General features: G+C 40.9%; 1 protein-coding gene across 9 annotated transcripts in view; it reads right to left on the reverse strand.

Annotated features, from left to right (window-relative positions):
* The window catches only part of gab1 (GRB2-associated binding protein 1), a 50,731-nt gene that overhangs the window by 1,990 nt on the left and 26,733 nt on the right, over nucleotides 1-22,008 (reverse strand). For 5 of the 9 annotated variants that reach the window (XM_020591677.1, XM_020591675.1, XM_020591676.1 and 2 more), the window contains 9 exons: nucleotides 14,814-14,942; nucleotides 14,345-14,510; nucleotides 11,052-11,277; nucleotides 9,647-10,323; nucleotides 8,000-8,094; nucleotides 5,906-6,206; nucleotides 3,360-3,452; nucleotides 2,597-2,690; nucleotides 1,790-1,913 (listed from right to left, as the gene is read on the reverse strand). In XM_020591677.1, the coding sequence (XP_020447333.1) occupies nucleotides 1,790-1,913; nucleotides 2,597-2,690; nucleotides 3,360-3,452; nucleotides 5,906-6,206; nucleotides 8,000-8,094; nucleotides 9,647-10,323; nucleotides 11,052-11,277; nucleotides 14,345-14,510; nucleotides 14,814-14,942 (1,905 nt within the window). Of the gene's footprint in view, nucleotides 1-903; nucleotides 980-1,789; nucleotides 1,914-2,596; nucleotides 2,691-3,359; nucleotides 3,453-5,905; nucleotides 6,207-7,999; nucleotides 8,095-9,646; nucleotides 10,324-11,051; nucleotides 11,278-14,344; nucleotides 14,511-14,813; nucleotides 14,943-22,008 lie in introns of all 9 variants that reach the window. The other 4 variants (XM_020591681.1, XM_020591680.1, XM_020591679.1 and 1 more) reach the window with 3 other exon arrangements.

Genomic DNA, 22,008 nt, shown 5'->3' on the forward strand with positions numbered 1-22,008 from the left:
AACTAATATTCAAATACACCCCTGATGTCACAATAACCTAAATTTCCTTGCTATGATGGCAAGAGATTTGACTGATTCGCCAAAGAGTTGGTACTTTAACAAAGCATGTTCAGCAAGGCCAAATTGCATTTAGTACCATCTTTAGACGGGTTACAATCAGGTACATGTGGTTTCAGGATTTGAACATTTAAAGGATGAAAAAGAGAGGACTATAATATAAAATGTACTCAAATTTCAAAGTTCAATGCTTAAATTAGGGTCAACGTAAACCAGTTGTCAAAACTGGCGAATGCATTGAATTATGTCACTGTTTAGATGAAGATGATCATTGTTTCCTTATAAGAATAGTGAACAGATTTTCATCTAGTCAGTCCAATTTCTGACATGCTGTCAAGGTTTATTTACAAAGCAATGACACGCTATTTTACAAAACAGTCAACAAAAATAGGTACCAAAGTACATACTGTAATGTCAAAAAGCAGTGGGTCAGGAACATTACTTTGTGATTTCTTCTCTTTTTGCAATAATATCTGAACATCACATCTTTAAGATAAAGAGTTTTAGCATGAGTAGAAAAAAATCTGGTACTGTGACAACACAAATACATGTTGGACCTAGAGGTAGAGTTAATTTTTAACTACAAGTAGGATGGAGTTATTAGATCTATGATGGTGACATAACTACATCATACTAAGTGTAAAGAAAGTGATGGCATACAGCTTCTACAGAACACTGAAATCTGTGCATCCATGCCACAGTTTCTAGCTGTTGTAATGACAGTACAGCAAAGTCTGTACTGTGTACTTCCTTGAATTTCTGATCTAATGATAAAACCTGAAACTGGCAACCTCTGGTGTTCTGACAGGGCAGGCCATGCACGTCTAACCTGGCAACCCTGCTCACCTCCTCTATGATGTCAAGTTCCTCCACCTCCCTCTTTACAGGGGTGATGGGGACTGTGCAGTAGAAGGACTCCTCTCTACACAGAGAAAGAAGGAAGTAGTTGCAAAGGAGAAAAAAGAGAACAGCAGATGGTCAAGACCAAAATGCAGGAAAAAAAAGAAAATGGATGAAGCCAGAGCCTGGTGAAACCAGAGAAATGAGGAACTAGGGAGAAAGAAATTAACATGAGTGATGAAAGAAGAAGAAGTCAGGAGGCAATTTCAAAGCAAATGTTGGAAAACAGTACACAAATTGTTACAGCAGGAAAAGGGCAGAAAATGACGCAATCTAATACCCAAACTGTAAAAGGAAGTATGCCTGTTAACAGAAAAGTTATCCCATCAGTGTATAGCTGATGTACCCAGTGTTATTCTTCTACAGTAAGGGTAGGGATTTGGAAAGCATTTTTTAAAGAATACAATACCAAAAATGTATAAATAAAAAAATAAAATAAATAAAATAAGAGCAGAACAAGAGGAAGCTGCAAAGAAAAGAGTAGAAGTGATGAGGAGTCCATCTGCAGCAACCAGTAATTTGTCTCCACTAATGTACGACTCAGGGAGAGGATCAATGACTGGAAATCAGATTGCTACACCTTCCTGTACAACAGTTACAGCTTAACATTCTGGGTTGCAAAAAACTTTCTGCTTCATATAAGATCTTCTACCTTATTTGTGCTGCATCTGCTGCAAAAAACTCTCTTTGTAGTGTTTATATGAACAAGATAAAATAACAAAAACACATATTACAATAAAAATCTGTAGTTTCAATATCCTGTGGTTTGAGAAGTTAAGAAAAAAGTAATCATGCAACTTCTTGTATCAGAGCACAGTTGTGTGTTACATACTGGTTCATCTGTGGACATATTAGAGACCATGGCTACATAATTCTCATCACAGTCCTCGGAGTCAGTGCTGGAGGCCGTGCTATGCACTGACGGGGGTCTTGCTGGCATTGGAAACCTAGAGAGACTGAGCAGTATTCACAAGGTTTACACACTGACTTCCAGGCAAACATAGTCTCTGGTGAGCACAAAATATAATATAGACACAACAGCCACAGCTTTAAACCACTGCAGCTGACAATGTCCCTGCAGCACTAAGCACAGAAATAGACCTCACCCCAGGTAAGCCAACAAACTGAATTCAGTACAATGTAGCTCTGAGGCAGATCCCAGGCCTGTCTGTATTAGCAGCGCTACTTTGGCCACGGAGCGACTACAGTAATGCATGAAGTGTTAGTGCCTACTTTAGTTAACTGTATCTACTACAAAAGAGCATGTTCACACCAAAGAGCCTTTATCTCACAAAAGAGGAAAACCTCAACTGCATTTTGTGTTTCTCATTTAAAGAACAGGTACAACACTTTACACAGCTTCCATAACATCACCAGCTTTAGACACCAGGAGAAGAAGTGCCTCTTTACTGTCTTGTGCCTTGCTTCTCTACAAAGGCATATTTGTACAAATGTACAAGCCCTCCACTCTTCCTAATAAAGAGTGAGGTACAGTGTCTCTTCTGAGACAGCAGCCCCATTTGACTTCAAACTAAAAATTAAAACAAGGTCCATAGGAAAGGAGACTAGTGTGAACATGCCCTTAATTGTTAGCAAAATGAAGTTATGACAAATGAAGCAGAACATTTTAGAAACTTACTCCCGAGCGAATGACCGTGTGACAGGCGAGCGGACAGGTGTACAGGGCTCCTCCCATTCTGGCAGCGGTTTGATCTCCAGTGGAGCCGGTTTTCCTAAAGCAAAGCACACATACAGTCAGTCACTGTTTAAGACTTGCGCATACAGTAAGTATACACTGGGGAGATAATCAACCTATGTGCACATAACATAATGTTTTATATCATAAATTTATTTCTAATGCAGATCAAGGCTGGAACTTTTTCAAAGCCAATAGAAGTGCAACTCTTCATCACCTACTGCTTTATAGATGACAAATTAATTTATCAATAAATAGGCAGCAACTTAGCAGCATTTCCCTTCAATCTCTTCTTTATTTTCTGTAACAGTTTATTTGTAAAGGCATGCTGTGACTGTTCATGAGTTCTCTAGCTATAAGAAGTCTAATCCACCATGCATGAAGTGCACACTCACCCACCTGCTGCTGGGATTTTAAATAATAAAACTGGATTAATGCCACAGCTTTGATACAGGCTTCACAATTATAAACCTTTGTAGGTAGCTCTGGATCAATGTGCTCACCACAGACAGCAGATAAGGTTTATTTTAATTGCTTCAGGTTTTATCTGGTTTTGTCTTATAGAACCAGAAGGCCTGAGATACAAAAGAAATCCCACAGTACACTGTTTACAACATGCAAAGGGCTGAGATAAAGTAGAGTCTGGACAAGTCAAAGAATGGAAAGTTTCTAGATACACAGTGGCAGTTCAGTGTTGAGTACCTACCCTTGCGTCGTCCCCTTGGGAATTCACCTACGGTTTGAGAGTCGGTTCGCTCTAAACCGACAGCTTTTGCTCTTATTATTTTAGGACTCTGACCTGATTGGTGAAAGAAGACTTTGCTTATTATAAAATCTTTGGTGATCACAACAGTTAAACCCTACAGTAACAGCTGCTCTGCCATGCAAAGCAAAAGACGAGACGTTTCTGAACAACAAAACTATACCCTCCTGTACAATCAACCACCTTTTTGTGCAGCACAGTTATCAAGAGAATGACTGTCATGACAACAGCAGATCCATACGGCCCAACATGCACCTCACTCCATGCACCACGGCTTCCCACACAAAGACTGACATCACAGCTGTGCATGCACAATGAGCTGTGTATAAGAACTGAGAGTACACTGAGAAATCATGTCATGTTGAGAAGAGCACAAACAAATATGGAGAGCATAGGAACTTACTGATGAAGCATATAGCTCCTTTTACATTAACACACTAACATATCTCCACAGTGCTGACAAGAGCAAAAACTTAGGTGTGCTACAATCCCAAACTAAGAGAATTAAGTGAAATAGAATCACATTCAGTGTTAGCTGTTTGCTCGCCTTGACTACAGATGTCAGAGCCTTCACAACAAAAGCAGAAAAATAAATGCAGAGGATGATTATAGCTGGTAGTGAGTTGAATTTGTTCAGAGTAAAGTGAGACTGTGTACGGCTCGTGGCAAATAAAGTAATGTGTAGTATCATAGGAGAACTCAAGAGTATGTGACATTCTGCGTATTTCTTAAACGTAATAATCAAACTTCTCCATTTATACATTATACATATTGCCCATATTCTGATTCTACTATTTTGGTCTATGTTTTATTTCTGATGCAAAATTCAGCTGCAAACAGATCCAAGTAGTTTAAATCTGAGATCTAAGTACCTAAGCAGTCCACACTTGGTCCCAGGAGCACTGAGACTGAGAATCTGATCTGCACTACAAATAACTATATTTGTATAGCACTATTCAAATCATCAATTACAAATCCCTTTACATAAAATAAATATGCATCAGCAAGTTGTCATCAGAAGAGCAAAGACTGGCTTTACCACACAAAACAGACTTCTGTCTCTTAGTGCTCCTAATAAAATAGCAACAAATATGGTGAATACAGTCAAATGTGAAGTTGTGGAGAACAGTAGACAAGTGGACAAAAAAAGAAAATTCGGGAAAGATGGATGACAGAGACATACAAAAAGGTGACAGATACTGCCAAAAACTCAAAATGACAGGGCCAAAACTACAAAAGGGGCTTTTTTTTAAAACTACCATATCTTGGTCAAAATTATGGGAACATTTTTTTTATTCTGTGTCCAATGGAGCCTAAACATGAAATTAACATGTGGATTGGGCATGTACAGTAGTACTAAACATGAGTGTATACATTTTGATGTAAACTTTGTCAACACACCACATACCACAGATTTCTGGGTAATCTGCTGTAGTGTCTTGTGTGCCAAAACAATCACAAGTTTCCAAGACTGCGAATGTACATCTAGGTCTCATGAGTTCCCAAAACACAGAGTTAAGGCTTTTTCTTATTTGGAAACATGAGCAATGTCCTAAAACAGTTTGGAGTGTAGTACAGGAGCCAGAAGGTTTGGAGCAATATAAATCTTTTTATAAACTTTAATCATGGCAGTGCAGATATGATGCTTGCCAAATTTGGAGATGATTGGCTTAAAGTCCACTGAACAACAGAAGACTAGTTGTGCATGGGAGGTTTTCCCACTGGGAAATGTTAAACTCCATAACATGCCCTATTTTCGTCAGTGACAATGAAAGCCCTGGCTTATGGTCTGCATAAGTGACGACTCCCTGTCTCCATGTCATTCTTCAGATCTCTTTGCCCATTAGTGAGCCTTTCAATCCACCCAGACTGTAATTCCCCTTGCTATTAGGTCTTTCATCAAAGAGCTCCATTCAGATGAAATAACAAAGGGGATGGAGGTGACCACTCCAGGCTTCGGTCACTCCATGGCACAGGGACCGGCCCCCTTCCAAAAGCGGTCTACAGGGTCTCTTGAGCTCAGGACAAAAGTGCTTTTGACAAGGAGCTAACTGTGTTGGATGTAAGAGGATGCAGCAGGCACTGAAATAATTCATCAAGATGAGAAAAAAGCTGGTCAAGGACAGACACAGAGGAGGATGGTGACATTTAATACACCAGACAAACCAAAGGAGACAAAATTAGAGAAAACATTTCTCTATGTTAATATTGGCAACTAAAGTCTGATAAAGAAAGACACTGCTTTGAGAATAGCTGAAAATGAAGACATTCTGTACAGACAAATTTATGACTATGAGCCAGCACTGTGAGAATAGCAGCTGAGTGCGAGACAAAGCATGGTCAGTTGTTTCATTAGTGAATACTGAACATACTGAAGCAAGTTAGGTGCAACACTAAACTTCAGCACAACCCTGTAGCTAGAACATGATACAGAATGTTTATGAACCGAACCCGAGCTACACATGCATGCACACCTAGTATCCTCTCACCTTTGCGATCAGGTTTGAGATTTCGATCCACAGGTGGGGGCTGGCAGTCATTGACCATTGGTCTGCGAGGAGGGGTCTTGGGACTTGAGCGGAATCCCATGTGAGCAGGCGGGGGCACCTGCTTTCCCAGAGAAGAGAACTCCATGGTGCTTGGGGTCATGGGCACATAGTTGGGTTCGTGCATTGGCTCTGGCAAACTGCCTGAATGATGATGTGATGGGGAGTTGGCACTCATGGGTACGTAATTTTGGTCTACTTCTTCTGTGGACTGGCTACTCACTGGCATCATTCCTTTGTTTTTCTGAGGGGGACAAGCACAAAATAAAGAGAAATAACTGGTATAAGGCTCCCTCTAAACTCAGGTCTCAGCTGAACAGTAATGATGTTCAGTTGAATGTATAACAACGTTTGTGGCTAAATTAATGAGTAGACAACACTGGTCAGTAGGGGTGTGATTATACATTTAGCTCATGAGACGAGACGATACATGATATTGGTTTCACAAGAACGAGGCAGGATATAAAAGGCAACAAAATGCAGACACTGTAAAAGGTTTTTCCACAAACTCAACTGACTGGCTTCTCTCCTGTATGATTTCATGAGTCTCTTCAGACCTTATAACTGTGCACGAACTATGCATGAGCTTCTAACTTCTAACTGAAGCTGTGTGTGACCTTCTATGCTATTTTCAACCTGATCACACTGCCCCGGATGGGGACATCATCCAGCAAGGGTGCTGCGATGACCAATCACATATGGGGTACAATTGGAACGTGGACTCTTTTGTTACATTGTAGCATGAACATTCACTGTTATTCACTGTAGAATTTGGGCCACAATTAACGCACCATAATGACACACCATCCATTTTCCTTAGTACTAAGCGGTGTTTTTTATCTATCTATGCCGACACACTGGTGGTAGAAGGTAGAGCAGGCTACCTTAGTAGCATGGCAGCCACGTGCATTAAAAGGCAGCAGGGAGTTGCATTTTTGTCGGACTAATGTGGACATACAGTCACAATGTCATATTAGCTGCTGCTCTGGTTCTGTTATGTACTGATATCATGAGGCAGCCTCGATGAGAAATACCATCATGTTTTAATATCGCAAGATCTCGTGGCACAAGATCTCATCACACCCCTACTGGGCAGTCATCTGTACACACTTTTTTTGGCAGGAAAATGCTTTTAAAGCACAAATATTTTTTTGAAAGGATGTGGTGACGGTAAATCAGTGTACCAGGAACTAAAAAAAACTACCAATATTTAAACTAGCCAACATACATTATATGAGCAAAAAAATGTAAAAATTGCAGGTAGACACTCAGGCACACTAAATCAGGTGCACAGCTAGCCTTAACATATAAACATGATCTACCTGAAACCAAAACGGCCAGCAAAACAAGATTTTGCTGAATTTCACATTTTGTTGAGTATAGAAATTCAACAGAATCCAACAAATAACCTGAAATAAACATGAATACTGAGCGTTCTTTATGTTTTCTCCATCTAGCAGTATTATAAAACACTATTGTACCTGGTGTTTCCTTCACACTTCTACAATAAAGTCAAATGATGTCATTGTCTGTGCTAAAGTTGCTATCATAACCTGAAGGCTAAAATGGCAAACTGTTTTGCTGGACTCTTCCCTATCACACAAAACTGTAGCTACTATTTTAACTGTGCAATTCCAGACTCTACGCAGCACAATGTGTGCACAAATGTTGGCATGCTAAAAGTTACAGTACACAATATTTTTTCTTCTTAGGGAGGTGAAGATAACCAAGCACAGCAAACCAAAATAGATCAGACTTCCCCTGCCATTCTTGCACCATGACACTTCTCAGTGTCAAAGCAGAATGCAGTCTTAGCAGCTAGGACAGGGTACAGCTGAAGAGTCACAAAAACTGCATTTTTGCTGACTTTAGTTGCATTTGAACATGTTGTGTCTTCATTATAAAACACAGACATTCAAAACTGTCAAAACAGCCACAATCACAGCATGAAAGTTTCCTTTAAAGCTGTCAGCCAGTACTTAAAGGTTCAAAAGTATTACAAGTTTATCAACCAGTGAACCTTGGAACAACACTTACGAAGTAGCTGTTGAAGCTTTCATTGAAGTCAAAGGAACAGCTTTTGTCAGAGGGGAATGACCTAGGAATGTCATAGCAATCCTGGGATCCGAAATCTGCAAAAAACGCATCAAATTACCAGATGTACTGTATACATGTAGGTGAATGGGATCTGTTCTTTAGCATTTAATTACTTTATCTGTAAAACATAACATATTATATAACACTACATTTTCCATACCTGAGCTAAATGCCTTCATTTCAAGCTGATCTATGCCATAACAAAATACTAAAGAGATACACAATAGAGGCCCATTTGAAAAACGTTTTCAAGACTGCAAGGATTAATTTATTCAGTGGAAAAGAGCTCAGCAACTCTAGGCAAGGGCTCTACTGTGAGGAACATTATCATTGTTTTGTGCATTCTCATTAGGCACTGATGCATTTGCTGATGCATTTCACTTCTGGCCACAAGAGCCACAGCAATGACAGGAAAGGCTTGAATGGCAAGTGAGAGTATTGGCTAAGGAAGACTTAAGTGGGGAAAACTGGGAATAATTACAATGAGACGTGTGATTACCTAAAGAAATAAACAGCCAAAAAATACAGTATGTTTCAAATGGGTGAGATGAATTCCAGTACGTATTACAGTGAAAACAACTCACCTAATCAGGGTTGTTCCAGCTATTCAAAAGGTGTTTACAGTTTATTTTTTTAGTCTGGTTCACCTTACACCTCTGGACACACTGGCCTTTTCATCCGTCATCAAGACTTTAGCCCAGTCTCATGTTGAAAGAAATATTCACCATAGCCTCCACGAAATGACATGTGTCACCAAATGAGGGAGGAGTTAGGTTTTATGAACAGAATATGTTGTAACTATCCTTATCCTTAAGCTTCTCTCATCTTTCCAAAGGGTTTTGCTGTATTTTAAGCCTTTATGCAAAGGATGTTGTAGGCTGATTTAAGACCTGTGCATTAAAGATAAAATTTTATGGTTAGATCTATTTTATTTTCTAATTGTACTGAACTGTTAGAAGACCTTCTCAGGTTCTAATTAATCAGATTTCCATCAAACTGCCTCCTGATTCAACTGACAGCAAAAGTAGTGATGGCGCACACAAATTAGTATAGTACAGTATATGTGCTACAAGGAAGGCTCTCCTGATAGCCAGCCAAAGATATCTGTGCCCTCAGTGATACAGCAGAAAGCATGTTTTGCCTTCCAAGACCATTAACTGCCTGACTGTAAATACTCCTGCAGAAAGCTGTTTTGGTGTTCAGGTCTAATACAGAGGAAATTTGAATGAATTGTAAACAGAACAGAAGAATAATGGCGAAAATAGGTTTGGAATAAAGCATGCCAAGAACTCAGGTGATGTCAGTTATCATCCATCACAAAGAAAGTGAAAAGGGTACGGAATGACATAAAAGCTGTGCAAAGGCCTTATAAGGCCTTATAATGCAGCTAGTTGGTGGAAAAAATATCACGGCATATAAAGGTCAAACATTTTCACAGGAAAATGGCCTTGTGTGTCCTATTATTTGAATTTTTATATTTACAGATCGTAAACAATACTTTCTTGATTCAAAGAAGTTTTCCAGTGCTTTACTCCAACAGCAAAAAAGAAAAAGAAAAAAAGGAACAAGACTCTCCACAACACAAACCTTTGCGGAGGTGTGAATAGTCCATGGTGCCTATAGTGTTGCTGCGTAAAGCCTTATTCCCAGCACTAGTAGGCACACAGTAATTCCCGTCCGTCTCTGAGGCTGAACGGGGAACACAATAGGTGTCCGTAGGGGAGCGCTCAGCAGGGGGGGGTGGGAGTCCTGAACTGAGCGAAGGCTTGGGTGGTCTGGGAGGAGGGAGTACATCTCCCCCACCCTCTGAGCTTCCTACCCCAGCTGACGATAATGTGCGGGGCACCTGGTAAGTACAGTTTGCACCAGGTGTAGGTGGAATATCATAACTGATGGACAGGTTGCGCATCTGTGTCTCCATGGAGGGCTTTCGTGCTGGTGTGTTGAAGACATAAAGCTCAGAGGCATCCCCACTGTCTGGTTGGGCTGGAAGGGAGGAGGCTGACTTGGGGAGCAGCACAGTGTCCTGGGAGTAGCTGCGAGGGAGGTGGTAAAGGCCACTGTCAGTTGAGAGCGAGGCGCCACGTGATGGAGGCGAGTCATAGATAGAAGAGGAAGAAGCAGGGGCCGGGTGCTGTGGGAAGAAGCCGTTGTGCGAGGTGTGTTTAGCTGAGGAGGTGGATGATGTAGGCGTGCGGTGAGAGGGGAGGTTGTCATTCAGGTCTGTCTCTGAAGAGGTAGACTTGGAACACTCCGCATAGGCTCTAGGAAGAGAACACATATATAAAGCAGAGAATTAAATATCCACAGTAAAACATGTTGACTTAGAGGTTAGGAAATCCACACAGTCATGGTATGCCTTCACAGCACCCTGTGCAAGCCATAGTTAGTGACCTGAAGTTATTTATATTCATATCTTTGACACTTCTTGCCATATTAGCATCTCTTTTTGGTTCAAGTGGATGACAGAAGTACTCAGTAGCTGTTGGGTCATTTCTAAACATGCAGGCAACAACAATCAATAGTGTTAAGTACAGCTCAGTCTACTGTGATCTAGAAGGTGGGCTAGTTGCTACACAAGCACCTCAAACTCAGCAATAATCATCATCTACAGAAGCTATGAAAATCCACAGCAGAGTGTATGAAATGTTTTTCTTTCTGTTCTGCTTTTACACATGTGTAGCACTCCACACAAGCAGGCACTTCCAGTTTGATGGCTAGCCACTCACAGACTAGTCTGTGGAGGAAGAGTCTTGCTCTCACACTGCTCCAGGAGCAAATACTCCTGGTCTCCCTCCAATGGCAAGTGAAGCTGCACTGAGCTACACACACACCACACAGCGGAGGCAAAGACAAGAATGGCAGTACAGATGAAATACACAGAAAGACTAGATGGGCTGAAAGTAAGTACAGACAGTAGGGTATTCTAAACACAGTGAACATGGGAACTCATACATCCAATATAAGAAAATGTTGACACAAATAAACTGACCTGTTAGGTTCAGGCTTTTTGCTCTCACAGTTGACCAGCCACAGGTAATCCTGCGGCTCTTCTGTACTGGACTGAGAGTCCAGGTGGCGCACACTGACTGGCTGGTATGGAGGAGGCACACTTGTCAGCGCTGCTGCTGGACCAACAATATTACCCAGTGCTGGGTGTGGGGGGGTGTCCACCACCAGGCCTCCAATGGTTGACTGGTGAACAGCTTTTGCTGCCTCTGGGGGAGAGAAAAGAGAAGGCTGGGGCTAACTCCTCTTGAGTCTGTTTATGTTTATATGTTACCTCCTTTAGTATTTGTTACCGTGTGTTAGTAATGTTAATTTTAGCAACCACGTGTGCCTCAAAACACTTAAAAGGTCAAATACAATACAGGGTTTTCAACAGCAACAGAGGGGGTGAATCGCGGCGACTGAATTAATGGTAACCTCAACTAACAACAGAAGAAATGAACACTTTTACACTATTATGAAATAAAACCAACCTTCAGAGGAAAAAGCAGCTGTGCCTTTTTATATGACAAAGGTCATACAGAATAATGACTGAGTGACATTTTATGGTTTAGTCTGGACTCTAGTCATTAATTTGATCACAAAAGCTGAGTCGCCTCTATGATTTGTGAGACTCAGCTCAGTCTATAGGTGACTGATCATGTTTACACATTATGCGGTGTCTGTTCAGCAATTCATCAGGGCGGCATAAAACACACAATAGATTGTCACCAGATATTCACTTTATGTAAAGCATCAGGTTGATGTTAGTTATAATTTAGACAGTCACAAACAGGACATGTATAATCCGAACTCAGACAAGACTCTCACTGAATCCAGTGATGGAACAATTTTACTGGACTCATTACTTTTTTGGACTTCTCATATTGGATTTACTAAATTTTGTATAACCTTGATATTGGGTTATAACCACATCTTTGTATTTCTTTTAATCATGGTCACAGTAAGCCCTCACAGCTGCATTTGCAAGCCATAGCTACTTTCCTATAGTTAGATTCAGACACCTCTCATCACTAATCTTTGGCACCTCTGGATCAAGTGGATGATGAGGTAATTAGACGGTGCAATTTTTAAACATACAGACAATGTATGTACAGGTACAGTGTTGGCAGAGTAAAGTCTGACCCAAGCTGTTTACTAACAACCAAATTCCAACTAGTGACTATAAAATCACTAGTTCCATTTTGACCGAGATCACAATTTTACATTTCTATATCATGCAAACTTAAGTAGGTGATTATTGTAGGGTCATTCCAGTGACACAACAACTTGAGGACAGCTCTCAGGTATCTCTTTGGAACAGCTCCCCATATTCTATTGGCTAAAATCAACCCTAACTGCAGCTAAAACACAGGGTGCTCCTTCTAGACAGAGTTCCTAGGGGAAACAAACCTTTTCAAATCCAATGTACTGTTCAGCTTGAAGTGAGGAATTTGATATGTGTGCAATATATGTGTTCCCTAAATAACACTGGCACTAGTAGCTGATATCAACTTTAATCTCACTTAAATCACTGCTGTGAATTTACACAAAAACACCATCAAGAGCAGTATTTTCATCACTTTTCATGTTCAACACGTACACACGAAACTCATTTAAAAGCTTTACTTGTTCGTCAACAGTCTGAATGCCGTTTGCCTTCAGAATCCCACACACTCCTTCTCAGATAGCGTTTCCTCAAGGGCTCTGCTTTATCACACACAGCTTTCAAATATCAGTCCTTTTTAAACCCTCCTAAAAAGCTGATTGTACTGCACGACAACCAAGATGGTTGATACTTATGCTGGGTGAAATACTTCTATGCTTTCATTTCACATCTCTCTACTTTTTTCTCTTGTTCACAGTTCTCCTCCCACTCTTCTTCTATCACTAGCATGCAAGGTCCTCTCTTTCTCTTCATTAAAAGTCAGTTTCTCTCGTTGCACTGCATCATTTGCTCCTCACTAATCCTTTGCTAACTTCTTCCCTTTTCCCCCCCATTTGTTTGCTGAAGCTTTAAGTGCTGATTCATCCAGGAAAAAGGAAAATCCCCTCTACTGATACTCTTCTGTACCTCCTACACTTGTCTGTCAGCACCTTCATTCCCCGGCCCTCCTAATGCTTTCTTTTCTAATATCTGCCCAGCCATGAAGCACTCTAGTGTGGCCACACACACACGGCAGTAGAGTGGGAGTTGGGTCTCACATGCAGAGAAGTGTAAGCGGGCACAAAAGGGAGAGCCAAGGACATTTTTTGTAACAAGAAATGTGAGGACGGCTATCTGAAAGGATATTTGTCATTACACCCAGTTTCTCCTTGAATAGTCTTACTGTTGCTGCATTGGGGTTTTAACAGCCCGTTCCAATAGTTCTGTAGCAAATGTGCCATAATTGTTGCTATTATGGTTTCCCTGCAGCATTAGTTAGGTACCTGAGGTGGAGGCAGAGTCACAATACTGTGGCAAGGACAACCTTGGAGCAGCATAATCAGTGACTCAGCTGCCAGGTTTAAAAAAGTATATTCATCTCCTAAAAGAATGTGGCGTGATATGTCAGAGAGTGAATTAATGCAATGTTTATGCCAGTTCTCATCACACTAAAGTGCTTACACATTTAGGTTAGGAGAGGGAGAAACCATAAAAGACCAAAGCTAAGATGCAAATATTGCAGCTTGCAATTGGGCTCGAAAACAGAGAGGAAAAACAAGTGTGTGCAAACAAGAGAGCATGAGAATCAGATAAAAAGGAGCAAATAAAAGACGGGCAGTGCAACCTGCAGCCACACAAAGCTTTGATTATACAGTACTGGGAACAAGAGTAATGTCATCCTCAACACAACACAACACATGATCAACACATGGATCATTAGACCTTGGCTGAGAACAATGCTGAGGAGGCCCTCTGGCACATTCAGCTGGTTCACCCTAACTCCAGACAGAAAAAAAGCAGCTATTTGAGAGGCACAGCAGTCAAAAGAGAGACCAATCAAATGTACAGTCAGTAGCTTGTGAGCTAATATTGTATTGTTCAGTTGTACACCCCGACTTAAAGCCAATACACAGGAGTTCAGAATCCCTATTTCTGTACAGATATTATAAGGTGCTTAATGACGCCTGCTGGTGCATGACAAAATCAACACAATCACTGTGGTGTCCATGCACTGGACACAGTAGAGTAGCAAGTGTGGCTAATACTGTTTTTTTAAGTGTCTGGGAATTCCTACACACTACACACATACAGCATAGTGGCTAAATCTCAGGTTTTCCACAGTGATGTGTGGCTAACAATCTAGTCCTTACCGTCATCAGTAGGGTTAAAACCACAGATGTCGCAGATGCAGCGAACCCACTTATTCATCTCTTCTTCAGTGTCAGCCACCAGGTAGAAGACACGGTCAATGGTCTTGATGTCAAATATAAAGCTGTGCTCCAAGTCCTTCTTGTTGAATGTCAACCCAGCATCCACCTGAGGGAGCAACCGACAGGCCTTGGCTTGTGGCATTAGTCAAGAAAAACTTTACAGCCAGAAAATGAAATTGACCTCAATGTAAAAGCTACATCTCAAAACCTCCACACATATTAAAATGCAGATTTGTGATCTGAGCATCATAATCAATGCAAATACCCCAAGCATAAAATTGTGATTAAAGTGGGGCACAAACAGTGGCCAGCTACAACCAGACTTTTGTAAGTATTAACTGCAGTATATATGTAGAAATGTGGAACCTGGCTCTTCAATTTGCAGACTGGCAGTAATGGGGAACCATACCTGCTCACACAAGTTGAGATCAATCACACGGATGGGCTTCTTGGCATGGTCATTCTTGTAGTACTCCAACACGTCTGGGTCGCCTGTCAGACGGCCACTGCGAAGAACAAACCACCGCTTCTTCCATGCCTGGAGGGAGAGCACAGAATTGAGGCCAAAGGTTATATGTGTGTCCTCACAATGACTGCTCCATTCCCAGTTGACCACAGTCTGGCCAATCGTTTAATTTTCCCGGTTTAGCCAGTGTGACCTAGCATAGCTTTGTGTCTCTGTGTGCGTTCTCCACCAGCTGCACTGCCTTCACAGAAGAACAGCGAGAGCCAGAGGAGAGAGGCCCGCAACCAAAAATATGTGAATGGGCTCATCAGAACAAAAAGTCACATAGTTTGGTGAATAACCAAATCTATAAAGAGAAACAGGCAATTAAGCCTTTTCTTTCAGATGGGACTTGTTGTCTGGGAGAAAAAGGCACTGCAAAGCAGGGAGACATTTAATCATATGTATGTATATCAGACAGAGAAAAGTGATATTAGCAGAAAAACTATTCAAAATTCCAAACCATGCAGATGCTGCTGAATGCTCCCTGTTTCTAGAATGCATTTTCCTCCTCATGGTGTTTACAGCTTTCAGAGAACATATCCAACTGTGATTCATTTAAATGCAGACTCGAAGGGGTCATGAACTCTTGATTTTGCTGAGTCATGGCAGTTAGGCTGAGCATTTTGTTTATAGCTTAAAATAACCTCGCCACAAAATGCTAGTAAGACTTTAGCAAGAATTTATTATAAGATAAGGGATTTAAGATACATGCAGCAAATATGTATAGACACATTTTTAACCAACTAATGTGCCACTAAAAACAGTGACAGCAAATGAGATGATCAATTGAATACCAGAAGCGTTCCTGGTACTGTCTGAAATGTGAGTCTGAAACGACAGATGAGGATCCAGTGGACAAACAGCCACTGCAGAGATCAGACAGATCAGGAAGCATACCAGCAGAGTGTGAGGAATGCAAACCAGGGCTTTGTTGTTGTTGTTTTGGGGTAAGATTTTAACTGTATTAACAATTCTGTGGGCTCTGCTTTTTTTTTCTTCCCTTAGATGTTTTTCCATCCACAGGGTGTCCTTTGTTAGTGGGCCAAGCCCCAGACGGAGACAGCATGTGGAGCATGGGACCTTTCCCTCCACAAACAGGATGAAGAAACAAGCAGCCCTGGAAAGCCTCTGGATTTTAAACAGGCACACTGACATACAGGAATCACACGGACAAAAATATTAAATAGCACACTCAGTTTCATAAAAAAGAATCAACACACCAGTCACATCCCACACTGACATACTGCACACACACATGCAGCACGTTTCACACACTGTAGTTCAGAAGGCCTGAGTTACATAATCACAAACACCCACAAAGTCCAAATGAAGCTAAAACCTATCTATCAAATACACATCCATTGAGGCAGGCCCGGTAAATACCAAATTTAACTGTAAAGTGAATGCTCAACGGCAACACGGATGTGCCTGTGTTGTGCTGGCCGGACAAAGACGGTGGGTGTGGTGAGGGAACCTCTCTTTGGCACATGACAAAGCAACCGTGGGTCAAGTTACCCTGATGGGAATAGAAGGACCAGGAGCTTAGGTTACAGCGGGGCCGGGTCCACCCAGAGCGAGAGTGTGTATGTTGTACATACTAAGGGCAGGGACGAGTGACACCTGTTTGACAGAACTGGTGGACAGTAATGGACTAGATACCCTTTTAAAATTCACAAGAAAACAGGTTAATTACTGAGAGGAGAGCGTGCAGATCCAAAAAACTTTTATAGCTGCTAAATCCAAAACTCCAACATAAGTCATACATCGTACTGATAGCAGCCAATCCATTTAAAAGAGCAATGATCTGATGTCAAATAAACATTGCAGAGCAGACCAGGCAATATATACAGTATTCACAAACACATTTATATTCTGCACAACTAAAAACAAACTGCCCCCAAACAGCACTTATGTGCCCCTACAATGGGACTACAAAATGAATACTTAATATATATTTATTTTTTTTAATTAAATCTCGTAGATCAAAAGCCACATAATGTGTCCAACTAGCAAGAAAAGGTAAATAAAAAGGAAGAAACGATAACTATATAAAGTTAATATAGAAAGTGCCAAAATTACACCAAATTAATAAAAAGACCATATGTATGTATGCAACCATCTTACAAGATGTAAAAGGACAAGATACTGTATATTAACCACACTGGGAAAAATGTTTTCCAACTCACAAATATTCAAGCTCAAAATCTGACTTTAAACCCTGCAGTAATACAGTGTTATGGGTCAATATTGGTTTGTGGTTTATCATTCAACGAGCTGCAGCCCTGAAGATAATCTGCACCCACTGCTACATGAGCATGGTTACACTAGTAGTTCTAAGATGACAAGCTGTGTGGTAGCTGGAGCATCTCTCCTCCATCTGTGGGCTTTCACACAGCTTTCCTTGTGCACAATTATACACGCTTGCACTTCTCTACCACTGATTTGTACCACCAAGCCGGCATCAGACGTGCATAAATATAAGCACTTATAGACTAATAAACCACTGTCAAAAATAAGAGACAACACAATGCATTTCTTTTGCTGATAGGTTATATGTGTATGTACCGACAGTACGTACACATATAACCTCAAATTCAGTTACATCTGCATGCATACAGGACAACGGGTAAGTGGTAGAAATCAGTCAACAGCAGGAAAGTAGAGAACACAGTTACCCAGTTACAATAAAATCCAGTAGTATTCAGTAACGAGATCTATCCCCTACCTCCTAACATAGTCTCAAACCAATGCTGGCTGATTAAAAGTATATTACTGATGTGCACTGCAGTTCTGAAGTGTTTTTTTCCTATTTTTATAAGGGGATTTGAACCAGCAGTGCAGTGGGAGAACAGGCACTCATAGGGAAGCAACACTGTTTTTTTTTTCCCTAATGTGTGAATGTGTCTGAATTTAAAAACCTACAGTTCAGCTGAGAAAACTGACTCATTTTTGGATTTTCTTCACTTGTAGTTGGACTTTAGATTTACCTAGAGTGGTGGAAGAAGTAATCAGATTTTTGCAGCAATACCACAGTGTAATAATAATACTCTGTTACAACTAAAGGTCCTGCATTCAGAATGTTACTTAAGTACAAAAGTATTAGCATCAAAATATACTTGAAGTACCAAAAATAAAAGTGGCAAATTTTACATTAATGTATATCATATTAATGGATTATATACTTACTGATGTATTATTACGTACATCATATTTAATGTTGCCTTATATGCTTATAATGTGAATGACTCTGTCTGCTGCTGGGTAGCTTATGAATTTTTCACCAGAAATCAATAAAGTCTGATGATTAGAGAGTGCTGTATTCTGAAAAGTAACTAAAGTTATCAAATAAATGTAGTAAATAGTACAATATTTGCCTCTGAAATGTAGTAAACTCAAAGCATGAAGAAGCAAAAAATGAAAATACTCAGAAACCTCAAAACTGTACATAAATAAATGTACTTAGTTACTTTACTTCACTGCTTATAGTGGATACAAGGATGCACAGCTACAAGTAAACATCTTACATTTCATCCATCTGAACTGCTGCCACAAGAATATTTAGACTTTAAGAAATGTGTCATGCATACACACTCCTGGTGGAAACTGTATTAAGTCACAAAAAAGTCTTGTTTTTCCAGCATACATCTTTTCTCTTGGCTTGATTAAGTAAACTAGGTTACACCAACATGGCCTTATAAGACACACCACAGAAACAAAAACTTATGCCAAAAGAATAAACTGACATATGATATAATCACATAACAATTCTTGTAGCTATAACTGCATGTAAATACACCTAATAGCAACAAGGCAAAACCCAAACCACACCAGAGTACTTTGAACCCAGTGTCACAAACACACATTGTACCAATATGATCTTTGCCAAACACCAAGTAGCTGTCCACGAGTACATACCTCCTGTCAAAGCTCATGAAGAACATAATGAAACCTCTAGTCCAGCTTTTAGCTTTGTCTTTTCCATTGTTGCATGGGTTATTGTTGAATTAAGGGCTAAATCCCAATTAGGCCAAGCCAGGCTGCAGTACTCCATGACTGCTGGATATGTGTAATGTCCATTCTAGTCTTCCTTAATACACCTACAGCTTCTGAACCATTCAGCTTACTCAACAATCACAGAGGCCACTTCAGCTTGTAGAAGTCTAGTGCTTGCTGCTCCAGTGTTGGGAATGGGACGAAATGGGACAATACTGAAATGGGATGGGGAGGGCTCCCTTGGTCCTGGCAGCTGTCCCTACCAGGCCATCCGTACCCTCCTTCCCCTTTTCTCCAAATGCCCATAGTGTCTTCTGATAGGATGAGACACAGGGAAACACCCTCTAATCATCCACCCAGGTCCTACAGCCACAGCCTATGGGGGCGAGACAGAGAAGGCACTGAGGGTCTGACTAAGACAAGAACAGGAGGAGGGAGGGTGGGAGGTGTTGGGAGGAGATGCCAACTGAGTGGAGTCACACTGCTATCAGAGGCCTCCTGACCCAACATCACTGAAGCTTGAAAAGCCAGAGGTGAGAGAGAGAAGTAGGTGAAGTTCATAAAGAAAAAAAAACCCACAAGGGGCAGCCCGATGTGTATTCAGAAAGAGAATAATGGTGAAAGAGAAAGATGAGAGATGCTGCATCCTCAAGCACCAACCTCTGCATCTACAGGAGGTTGGCACAATGTTATGACATACAGTCCAATGTCATGCAATCCAGTATAATGTCCTGCAACAAACATTACTTTTGTCAAGTGCATCTTTATAAATCATTGCAAATGCTGTATTCACATTTGTGTTGATTGAATGTTTGTCCTGCTTACCTACCATTCACTGACTATTAGTTGGCCACTACATGCTGCTTGCTCTGAGGACATTTCACATCAAAAGGATAATAAGGATAATCACCTTTATTGGCCGAGTATGTTACACACCAGAAATTTGTTTCCAGTACAGAACCGAGGCAGCCATCTGCGGCGCCAACTCAACTGTTGGCTCTAATCTTCAGGGACAACGGGGGGATTCAGTGTCTTGCCCAAGGACACTTTGACACGTGGACTGGAGGGACCGAGATTCAAACCGTCAACCTTCCGGTTGGGAGACAACTACTCTACCCACCGCACCACTGTCACCTCCCCAGCAAACAGTTATTGACGTTGGCCAGAAAAGCGCTCTGTGTCCTTGCAGCTCTCACAATACATGAATGCAAACAAAAGTCTCAAACACTTCTGACAACACCTGGGGCATGGAAAGGCATTTACACATGGGTACACAAAGGTATACTATATAATGACATAAACAACCTGCAAACTTTATGGACATATTTATAAAAACTTGTAAGGCCAAATAAGCTGTGCCATGACTTATTCTAATACAAGTACAGGAAATGAGTGTATTCAAATAAGAAAGATGTTATCACCAGAGTCACCGGCCTGTTCTTAAACCAGTCATATCTATTACAGATCATTTGCTTTTGCTTGTGTAGCATTTCAGTGTTTTAATTCTTTATGTGTGATAATTCATTTGTTTCAACATATGAAACCAGTTGCTAGTGAACCATCGTGCCAATGCCTGTTCAACTCCAACAACTCCAGTTTTGCTTAAAAAGTTAGCAGAAGATATATTAGGTACACAGTCCATGTGGTGATAAAAAATAGCACCGGTAAATGTGCATCAATGCCATGATACAAAGCTAAAACTTTGGCTCTCTCTGGGAGGGGAAGCTGTGTGCAACTACCCTACTGTCAGAATCACATTAGTGGTTTTGTCACAGACCAGGAGTGTTCACAGTGGTGTATCACTGTTGCCACAGGACTTCTTTTTGACACCTGCCATCTTAATAAACACCAAGGACTTGACTTTAACAACAATTCAAAAAGAGGATGTAGCCTACATCTCAGTAATTTGAGCGGTGATGTTTTTTTTTACCACTTGCACTGGATCCACCTCTGCAGACAGTATATCAGCGTTCTGTTAGCGTTAGCTGAGCTCTCTCCAGTTCACCCGTTAGGTGTTACCATTAGCTTAGCTAAGAGACTCTGAATGCACAGTTAGCACTTAGCAGCATGTGAGTAGCTGGGCCATCTGTCCTGTCTGAGTGGGCTGTGGGTAAATGACCTGCACCCCAGCTGCACTGACTCATCCTGACTAGGACAGCTTCTCTGTTTGTTCCTCAGAAAAACAGCGCAAAGGACAGAGCGAGGGAGAGAGACGGGTGCAACATGAGCACAGGGAGAAGACAAGGGAGAGAAGGTCAAGATTTTTGGTGATAACAGATCAAATTAGTAGGTACTATCGTTTAATCTGTACAAACTCACCACCAGACAACCTTGTGTGGCCACGCAGACAGTGGACAACCTTTTATGGTCAGTGGATATGATATATGGATATAAAGAAAAACCTTTCTTGTATTAGCTTTAAACTCACACAGTGTATCTCTCCCAGGCAGGAAATTAAACATACAACAGTAACCAGGATGTCAGCATTGATCTGTGTACTCTACAAGGTGGTCTCATTAGAAGGAAAAGGGACACCTAGAGTGAGGTGAGAAAAATGTAAATAGAGCATCAGGTGTTGTAATCTTATTAAGCATTCATGTAGAAAAATATACATAAAATCAGGGGACATTTGCTTCTTATTTGATTTACTGCAATAGCTTCACATTGGTAAAATGGTGGTGTAAACATTTAAGAATGTCATGTACCTGAACCACTAGTTCAGTGAAAGTTGCACTACAGCCACACCAGACAGTAACTCCTCCCCTCTAGACGGCATTACAGGTCACTGTGCACCAAGACAACCAGGCACAGGGACAGTTTCTTCCTCCAGGCTGTCAAACACTTAACCAACGACAGTATGATTGGACAATAACCCTCAGAGCAACACCTGTAAATATACCTCGCACAGATTATACAGACTCGTACAGGTCTCTAGTTTTAAGTACTCTATTTTTATTCCCACTTATCCCGTTTCACAATGAGCATTCCTTGTCTGTCTGCATTGTTTACTGCCTGTTTATACAGCTTATTTTGCATTGTTTGCACTGTTTGTTGCTGTTAATACTGCTTATTTTGTTATATTACACAGCCTTATGCTGGTTTA

Source organism: Monopterus albus, unplaced genomic scaffold (assembly GCF_001952655.1).
Source record: "Monopterus albus unplaced genomic scaffold, M_albus_1.0 scaffold15.1, whole genome shotgun sequence".
NCBI lineage: Eukaryota > Metazoa > Chordata > Actinopteri > Synbranchiformes > Synbranchidae > Monopterus > Monopterus albus.